This window comes from Herpailurus yagouaroundi, unplaced genomic scaffold, assembly GCF_014898765.1.
Source record: "Herpailurus yagouaroundi ecotype Mexico unplaced genomic scaffold, PumYag 215, whole genome shotgun sequence".
Classification (NCBI taxonomy): domain Eukaryota; kingdom Metazoa; phylum Chordata; class Mammalia; order Carnivora; family Felidae; genus Herpailurus; species Herpailurus yagouaroundi.
In genome coordinates, this window is record NW_024412446.1 from 10,013,295 (window position 1) to 10,022,583 (window position 9,289).

A 9,289-nucleotide genomic window follows, 5' to 3' on the forward strand; every position below is an offset into this window, starting at 1 on the left:
CACACACACACACACACACACACACACACACACACACACACACACACATCAGCACAGCTTGCCAAGAACTCAGTCTGGACCTCCAAGCCAATGCCTTCCTTTCCACTCCGCGCTTACCATCCCCTTTCTACCCATTGCAGATATCTTGGAGATGGCCGCTTCCATCTGGAGTCTGTCATGATTGCTAACCCTAGTGTCCCCGCTTACCGGTATGGGCTGAGCTGGGATGACCCACTAGGGAGGGGGTGGGACTCCCTGCCACTGAGGTCCTCAATTGGCCAAAACTTCCTCATTCTCTGGCACTTCACAGCCAGCAGCCCTAAGGATCTAAGGTACTTGGGTTCTGAATCTGGGGGTCGGACCCGGGCTGCTGCTCCCCAGTACCCACCCATCCCCTGGTATTTACAATGAGATCGTAAACCCCTCTCCCACCTTTGCCTGTTCCAGCTATGGGACTGATCTTTCCATAGACCGTCTCTGCTCTTGCCTCTGTTCCTAATTACCTGCATGGAGCCTGAAGGTTCAGCAGACCAAGGAGCTGGGTCGGGGAGCTATGTGTACAACATATACTGTGAATGGCTGTCACTGTGACCCTGATAACTTCTTTTCCAGATATGACCCATACAGCAAAGTCTTATCCAGAGAGCACTATGACCACCAGCGCATGCAGGCCAACCGCCAAGAAGCCATAACCACAGCCCGCTCAGCTAAATCCTGGGGCCTTATCCTGGGCACTTTGGGCCGCCAGGGCAGCCCCAAGATTCTGGAGGTCAGAGGGTTTGGGATGGCCTCTAGAGGAGGGGACTGACTAGAAACCCAGCTGGGAAAATGAGTAGGCTAACAAATTTAGACTTGGCTGCTTGATTATGGTGACCTGAGCTTGGCCTCCCTCTTCCAACAGCACCTGGAATCTCGGCTCCAAGCCTTGGGACTTCCGTTCATGAGGCTGCTGCTCTCTGAGATCTTCCCCAGCAAGCTTAGCCTGTTTCCTGAGGTGGATGTGTAAGTTTCTTCCCCTTACCTCTCTAGCTATGACTCTGGCTAAGAAAGCTTAGATCTGAGTCCTGCCCAGCACACATTGAAGGCTGGAGTGAATGGGAATTGCTTCCGTGAAATTTTAATGTTTACAGAGCACTCACTCAGCAGGGGCTACCCTTGGCTATGGGTCACCCCACTCTAGCGTGGGGGCTCACAGGTAGCTGCAATTATAACGTGCGAGATGAGTTTGAGGAGTGGTTGGCACCTGCAGAATTTGATTCTGGGGATATTATCACAGATGAGCTGCCCAGGCCCTGCCCTCAGAAAGCTCATAGTCACTGGAGGAAACAGGAGAAAACAAGCAATGTTGTAGTGTTATTCTAAACAGCATTAGGTGACAATCTTTACTTTAGAATGAATAGTAAGCATTCATTGGGTGTGCTGGGGACACAGTCATGTTTTTCATCCTGCTGCCCAGGAGAAGGGGAGCACTCGCCTCCTTGGGTTTGACCTGACTTCCCTTTCCAGGTGGGTGCAGGTGGCATGTCCACGCCTTTCCATTGACTGGGGCACAGCCTTCCCCAAGCCACTGCTGACACCCTATGAGGTAACACCAAGTTGTGAAAATCCCTGAGGTAGAGTGGGCTTTGCACTGGTTCTGTCAAGGGAGGGATCTGGAGTGGGGTGGGTGAACAGCACTTAGTTACAGCCGAGTCACTTCCTAGCTATGTGGCTTTGGGCAAGTCCTTTAACCCCTCTGAGCCTCACATTTCCTTTCTGTGGCATGGGGATAATAGGACCTTCATAGGCCTTCGTGAAGACTGAATTAAGAAATCCTGCCCAGAAAAAGTCAGCAAATGTTATTGTCCTGTTGTCCCCCACTAGGCAGTGGTGGCCCTGAGGGACATTTCCTGGCAGCAACCCTACCCCATGGACTTCTACGCCGGCAGTTCCTTGGGGCCGTGGACAGTGAACCACGGACGGAACCGCCCCCCCCAGGCCCTGGGCCGGCCGTCGCTGACGAAGGTAGGCAGGGACTGCAAGCAAGGAGGACAGACCAAAGGCGCGGCCTCGCACTGGCCGCCTCCCTAGCGACGCGAGCCGAGGCCGCCGCCGTGCGGCCGCTGCGGAGAATGCACGGGAGCAGGGTGGAGGACGTCGCAGAATTGAGACCCTGACCAAAGTCTGGGACCTCAGATGCAAATGCAGGAGGAGCCCACGCGCCCTACTCCAGCAGCGGCCTGCGACGATTGCAGCTGCAGAGAAGAAAAGGGAGCGCCCCTCATTCCGTAGACCCTCCTTGGTCTCAGGTATCCACCCCTCCTCCGGCCACACCTTTCCCCTCCGGGTTGTTCTGGGAACGCCCGCTCGCTCTATGGCCCGCCTTCGGGGTGGTGCCAGCGTTTGGTCCCGCCCCTTACATATTCGACTTCCGCTCGGGGAAAGTCTGCTTCCGGCCCCTGGCGCGTTGCCCGGCAAGATGGCGGCGCGGCGGCCGCTGCGGGTGTTGGGGCTGGCGGGCTTCCGACAGAGCGAGCGGGCCTTCCGCGAGAAGACGGGAGCCCTGAGGAAGGCGCTGCGGGGCCGCGCCGAGCTCGTGTGCCTCAGCGGCCCGCACCTGGTCGCGAATGCCGCGGGCCCCGAGAGCGTCGGGCCAGCCTCCGGCGAGACGGCCCTGCCCGGTGAGACGGCCCTGCCCAAGAAAAGCACGGAGTCTTTTATCTAACGTCGTCTCCACGACACCCTTTGGCATACCCCCTCGCTGTATCCTCTCCTCATTCCTTCCCTCTGCCCGTACCCTTCATTTCTTCCTTCCCAGCCTCACAGGCTTCCGCCTTGATGGGTCATCCCCCTTTCTCCGTGCCACCCTGTTCTCCACCTCATTTCTCCCAGACTTTCTCCCTTCCCCTCAGCCGCCTCTCTTTCCTTACTGTCACTCCCAAATCCTCTGTGCCTCTCTTTTTCATTTCTTCTCCCCTAGATACCCGCTTGCTCTAACCCCATCCTTTCCCCTATATCACTTTAGAGCCCTGCCTTCCGGAGGAGCAGCCTCGAGGCTGGTGGTTTTCAGAACAGGAAGCAGACGTTTTCAACGCCCTGAGCCATCCCACAGTGTGCAGAGGTCTGGAGGAAGCCTTGGGAACCGTGGCACAGGCACTGAAGAAACTGGGGCCTTTTGATGGGCTCCTTGGTTTCAGCCAGGGGGCCGCGCTAGCAGCCCTTGTGTGCGCCCTTGGCCAAGCGGGAGATCCTCGCTTTCCCTTGCCAAGGTTTATCATCCTGGTGTCTGGTTTCTGTCCCCGGGGCCTTGGACTCAAAGAACCCATCCTGCAGGGCCCCTTGTCGCTGCCTTCCCTCCATGTTTTCGGGGACACTGACTGTGTCATCCCCCCTCAGGAAAGTATGCAACTGGCTAGCCGATTCACTGGAGCCATCAACCTCACCCACTCTGGTGGCCATTTCATTCCAGCAGCTGCAGCCCAGCGCCAGGTCTACCTCAAGTTCTTGGACCAGTTTGCAGAGTGAAAGATGAACAGGGGCTCTGCCCCTACATCCCCTACCCCCACATGACCTTGGGGCAGCCTCTGGACTCCAGCCTCCCCGTCTTTCCCCTGTTCTGGGAGCTCAAGTGCTGTAGTGTTCCTCACTATCACCAATTAAGAGACATATCAGTTTTTTAGACTCAAATTATTATAAGCCCAGCTCTACACTCAAGAAAAAAGGGAACAGGATACTCAAACATGACATCTGATACTCAAACGTGAAAAAGGCCAGTGGACCCCTGGATGAGTGGAGGGTGGCATGGGAAAAGCAGGGGCTGGCACTGTGACTGCCACATAATAAAGTGGTGATTTGGATTTTGAGCATCTTTTTCCTTATACAGAAAAACCCATTTTGAAACCGAAGTCTGGATTTCTGGCCTTCCATACAACCTCCAGGGAAGCACCAAACAGGGAAGTGTTTGCAGTTGTGAGTCTCCAGGACAAGCTTGTGAGTGCACACGTTTGGTAGAAGTCTTAAGTCCCAAGCTGAAGGGAAGGAGGCCTTGGTGGCTGAGTTGGAAGAGTTTACATCTGAGAAGTTTTGGGAAGAGGTCCCCTGGCATGGTTCTGCCTGGGCTACAGAGTTAGGGTTTCTCCGTCCTGATCCCTGAGGGTTGTGTGCTAGTCTCCTGTCAGACTCTGGTGTCTTGGGTTCTCTGCTTTCTCCTCCAGAACTGCTGTAGACCCTCTGAACTACCAGCTTGAAGGGTGGGATGATGCTCAACCTTGGGTAGAGGCCCAAGCCTGCACAGAAGAAACCCTATTACAGCCCTGACCTCATCTACAGAGTTTCTAGGGTTGATGTTACTCCACAAGGATCCAGCCAAGGCCTAAGGAGCCACTCCAGTTTTTGAGTACAGTTAGTTGTTCCTAAGCTGTCACTAGGTCCACTTTTGCTATTTGCCCTACTTCTGGTGCCTCCACCTGTGGCCCACCCTGCACTGATTTCAGCCCTGCCTCTGCAGGTTCACCAGCCTGTTCCTTTTCTGAAAGATTACAGGAGGCCCTGGTCTAACCCTCATGCACGGTTGCCCCCAGGGAGGTTAGTAATTGAGTAGGAATTAGGATTAGGGGATACAGCACAAATGCTCCAGCCTGCCCTGAGCCAATCAGACTAACATCCCTTAAATTGCCCCTAATCCTGAGTTCTTGACTACACATAGCACTTGTCTAAGATGAAAAAGCTGGAGTTACCAACCCCCCTTCCCCCCAGTCACCACCACACACCCAGCTTACTGGATTTAGGACCTTTACAGCAGAAACTGAGGATGGGAGGATAGTTCTCCCTTGCTACAGTCTGCCTCTGCCTTGCTCTTGGTGTTTAAAGGGATCCCTTTTTTGGCAAAAAAAAAAAAAAAAGAGAGACTCAGAAATGAACTGAATTGCTCCTACAGACCTGTTGGATTTGGCCTATTGGATTTTTAAAAATACTCAATTTTTGATACTTAAGGTTTTCAGAATTTCACCCACACAAATCAGATTCCTGGCTTCTCTGGAAATAAGCAGTTCAGAATGGAATACAATGGATCTGCAGTTCAGAGCTCACATGCCCCCATGGCAGTCGTGGGCTGCCCCTTTTAGCAATGTCCTGAGGTATGAAAATGATGACAATTGCTACCACAGCAGTTGCTACTTTGAATTATTTTGAGGACTAAGGGAGAGAGGGCAAGGTAATAGTGGGGAATGAATTTTTAGTCAGGGCTTAAAATTAGAAGGATGACAGTAGAGAACAGTATTAGGTGGGGCGGAAGTCTTCATGTTCGGTGTGAGGAGAATTCTCCTTCCCTCACCTCCTGCTTCAAGAACAGAAAATGTCCCCTGGTCCCAAACAAATGAGATACATCCTGTCCTGTCATGTCCTCCAGGAACAACGGAGTCTGTTAGGGGTTATTGCCCCCCACCACACACACATTCTGTGGACCACTTGTGTCAGAATCATGTCAAAACTTAGATTCCTGGGGCCAGCTCCTGACCTACTGAGTCAATCACTGGGACCCAGGAATCTGCACTTTGGCAAACTCTCTGGATATTACCATGCAACACAACTTTTGAAAACCACTGCCTTAGAATAAAAGCCTGGTAAATACGTGCTATTGGGGGGGGGGGGGGGGGGAACCCACGTGATTGTCATGCACTCTACTAGGGAGGGAGAGAAAGCTCTCCAGGTAAGAATTATTCTAATAGTTTCAATTTATAACTAAGGGAAATGTCCAGAAGACAGAAAAGGGAATACCATTTATTGAGTGCTAACTGGCCAGATACTGTGATAAGCACAATCTTCTGAGTTGCCCAATTTAATCTTACAACTTCCTGAGGTGGATACTGTTATTAATTTTACAACTGAGTAAACAGGCACAGAAGCTAAGTAACTTACCCAATCTTGGATTCAGATCCAGAACTCACATTTCCTGACCTTTGCTAGTCATTGTTTTCTATCCTGCACCATAGAAGATGAACAGAGGGCACCCACCACTCACTACTGTTGGGCTATATGTGGCCTGGGTCTCACCTTCCTACCATAAAATAGGTTGGGGGTGGGGTGCACTCAATGAGTTCTAAGATACTAAAAAACTGTACTATCAGTCGTCTGGTTTCTCCTCCCCTGACCATCTTCTCCAGATAGGTTAGAATTGCAATCAACTTGGTATTTTCAGAATATCCCTACCATTTCTCTTTTCTACCTCTCACTCCATCTTAGATACCTAAAGCTCTTGAGAGAGTCCCCGAGCAAAGAACCCCTCAACAGCCCCAGTCCCAGATCTGCTCAGAAAGGTGTGCTCCCCTCCCGTTATTCTGCCTAAGTGCCCAGTGTTGGGGTCTTGCCAGTGCCACCACACCCTCACAAAGACATAGCAGCCCAGTAGAATACTTTAGGTTGAAATTGCATTCTGCGGTTTCCAAAGGCTTTTACTCACGTGATCCTATTTGATCCTCACAAGTCTGCCAAGAAGGAAGGATCATTATCCCATGTTGCACAAGGCTCAGAAACAACACGGCCCCTTAAATAATAACCAGTTGGTGATGAAGCCAGGTTGGACCTCCTATTTCCCAGTGCACTACTCATATCTGCATACACTACAGTCTGCCCACAGATGTCCACTGGATTCCAGAATCAAGTACCTTTAATCTAAGACCAGGGTCCTCGAGTGGGAGGAAGGAAGCATGTGGGCATTGACTAGCTATGAGACCAGCACCAATTGTCTTAAAAGTAGTTTAGCAAAGGAGGGGGTATGGAGAAGTAACAAAAAATTGATTAATGAGCGGCAGGACTAGGTTGCACTAACCACTCCCCAGCACTGTCCCTAGGGAGGTCCAGCACCCGATACCCATCAGTCAACCCCTGCAGTGGGTGGTGATGGTGGTGGCAGATGACCTAAGCATGGTTTTGAAGAAGTCATTCCTCACACTTCCCTGGACCAATAGGACTTCAGCCCTTCTCACATTCGCTCCCCCACTTTAGGGCTAATTTGAGTCACTATCTCAAATTGGAATCCAGCACAGATTGAGGTGAGGCTGCTGATACATTCAGACAATGCTTTACTGACCGGGTTACCTTTACAAGCACACTGGCTTCCTGAGGCTTGGGAATCCTTATCATCCTACACGGAATAGAGGAAGAACGAGTGGGGAGAAGAGTGAGGGAAGGCTGTGACTCCATCAGGAAATGAGTTCAAGGATTAGTCTTGCTTTCTGCCTACCCAGCGAGGGGGTCCTGGAAGAATGAAGTTGTGGCATATTTAGAAAAACTTTCCTCCGTCTACTCCATTCAGTCCCCAGGCCTTCAGGTCCCAGTAGTCTCCCTCCCACCGAGGAGATAAAAAGAACACAAATCTCAGAGCTACCCCTTCTCTCGCCATCCCCTGGCTGCAACCCTCTTGGCTAAGAAAACAGGATGGTCACTGAGGCGGACGGTCAGACATACGCCCCAGACCGTGCCTTCTCTTCCTTGGTAGATGCGCAAGCAGTCAGACCCTACGGTAGCCCGCCCCGCAGAACCGCACCTCCCTCCGCCCCGGCAGATACATCCGATCTTGACTTGCCGCCCCCGCTTCCTCCTGCTCCTCCTGGTCTCCCCCCTCCGGGGCTGGCAGATCCCAGCGCGGTGCGGCGCGTGGGCGTGCTGCGGGGCGACCATGGCTGTAGACTGTTACCTCCGGTTCCCACAGTAACAATCGAAAGCCACGGTTGCCCTGGAGACGCGGGGGCGGGGCGCGCGCTGCTGACGGCACCGCGGCAGCTCCCGTTAGGCAGTCGTCAGGGCAGAGAATTTTGGGGAAGGGGGGAGCGGGGGTAGCGCGCGCGACGGGGACCTGGCTCGGGGGCTGTGCGATGTGCGTGTAAGCCGGCCGGCCCTCGCAGCCTCTGGTGACCAGGGACCTGACGGCAGGATCGTAGCGCCTGCGCTGGATCAGCACCGCGGACAGCGGCGGCGCGGGCAGCGCGCGCAGAGCTGAGGGACCCTGGGGGACAGAGGGGCCGGGGGCGCGGCAGGTGGCCGGGTCCGCGGTCCTGGGGCGGGGCCAGGCGTCGGTGGCCGTGACTGGAGACTGTTACTGAGGGCGGCCCGGGCAGTAAGCAGTCTAGAGCCAAGGTGCCGGCGCGCTGCCCGGGCGGGGGTGCCTCCGTCGCCCACAGCTGGGGGCGCTGCTGCTCTTCCTCCCCCGCGTCTCCCGCCTTTCTCGGCCCAGCGCTTGCAGACAGGCACGCGGCCCTTGACGTCAAAGCCCTGTGACGTCAAATATGTCCCTGCGGAGAGGCACTTCCGGCGGCGGGGGAGGGGTCAGTGGGGGTGGAGCGGGGCAGTCCGTCTGAGGCCCCGCCCCCGCCTGGTCCTGAGAGGACAGCTCCTCGCGCAGAGGCGGGAATTCGGGGGCGTTAAGGGACTAGCCCGACGGGATGGGACGGGGAGGGGGTGCCCGGCTGGATGCGGGGTGGGGGTCCCGAGAGAGCCGTGGCTGGGTCGGCGGGAAGGTGGGCGTCTGTCTTTTGCCGGCGGCCCGGCTCAGCCGGCCGGGGGCAGCAAGGCTGAGTCACCGCGCTGCGGGGAGGGGGAGGAGGGGGCGCCTCGCCTGGGGCGTCAGCACCTTCGCCCCACTTTCTTGGGAGGATGGCGCAGGAGCCCCAGGAAATGTCGCGGGGACTCTGGGGTCCGTCCTCTCTTCGATGCTCCTCCGAAGTGGCTGCGTCTTCATCCGGGCGCGGGCAGGTTGCTGCACGGGGTTCTGGGTACGCCTCCGGCCGGCTCCACCAGCTGCGTGGGGATCCTCGTTCCCCACCCTGCTCCCAACCCCACCCCGTAGGGGGCCTCCAACCTGTCGCCTGCCGGTCTCCTCATTGCCCTCCCGTCCGTGTCCGTACATCGGTCCATCGGTAGCCCGTCGGCCGGTCAGTCCCACTTACCTGTCGGGCCGCGTCGCGCCCGCTCCCGCTCGCCTCCTGCAGCCGGGCTGGCGCCGCCGCTTTTATAGGCGCGCGTAGTACTCGTGCGGCGGCTCATTCATGCGGCCGCGGCTCCTACACACTGACGCGCTGCAGACGTCAGCAGGGAATTTAGGAAACGGGAAGAGGGGCTATTTATAGTGGCAAGGCGGGGGGTTGGGGGGGGACCAAGGCGACGGGGAGCTGGGAGGGGGAGGAAGGCGCACGGAAGCAGGAACAGGGAGGGGGCGCCCGGGCCCCTGTGCCAGCCTACAAAGGGTTAACTTTCCGGAACTGCGGGCTGGGGGCCGGCTGGAGGATGGTGCAGGGAGGGCGCACGGTCCGTTACT

At 55.5% G+C, this 9,289-nt stretch overlaps 2 protein-coding genes across 4 annotated transcripts in view; both read left to right on the forward strand.

The window, feature by feature from the left end:
- The window catches only part of DPH1 (diphthamide biosynthesis 1), a 9,831-nt gene extending 6,716 nt beyond the window's left edge, over positions 1–3,115 (forward strand). For both annotated transcript variants that reach the window (XM_040455508.1, XM_040455509.1), the window contains 7 exons: positions 141–209; positions 613–769; positions 902–1,002; positions 1,507–1,585; positions 1,864–2,004; positions 2,176–2,288; positions 3,005–3,115. In XM_040455508.1, coding sequence (XP_040311442.1) covers positions 141–209; positions 613–769; positions 902–1,002; positions 1,507–1,585; positions 1,864–2,004; positions 2,176–2,271 — 643 coding nt within the window. In that variant the 3' untranslated portion in view covers positions 2,272–2,288; positions 3,005–3,115. The remainder of the gene's footprint in view (positions 1–140; positions 210–612; positions 770–901; positions 1,003–1,506; positions 1,586–1,863; positions 2,005–2,175; positions 2,289–3,004) is intronic.
- Positions 2,176–3,836, forward strand: OVCA2 (OVCA2 serine hydrolase domain containing). Of its 2 annotated transcripts, XM_040455511.1 has the most exons (3): positions 2,176–2,288; positions 2,425–2,660; positions 3,005–3,836. In XM_040455511.1, the coding sequence occupies exons 2-3, from the start codon at positions 2,459–2,461 to the stop codon at positions 3,502–3,504; spliced, it is 702 nt and encodes a 233-aa protein (XP_040311445.1). In that variant the 5' UTR covers positions 2,176–2,288; positions 2,425–2,458; the 3' UTR covers positions 3,505–3,836. The 2 variants fall into 2 exon arrangements, with proteins under 2 accessions (XP_040311445.1, XP_040311444.1); XM_040455510.1 differs by having other exon boundaries at positions 2,282–2,660.
- Positions 3,837–9,289: the final 5,453 nt, after the last annotated feature.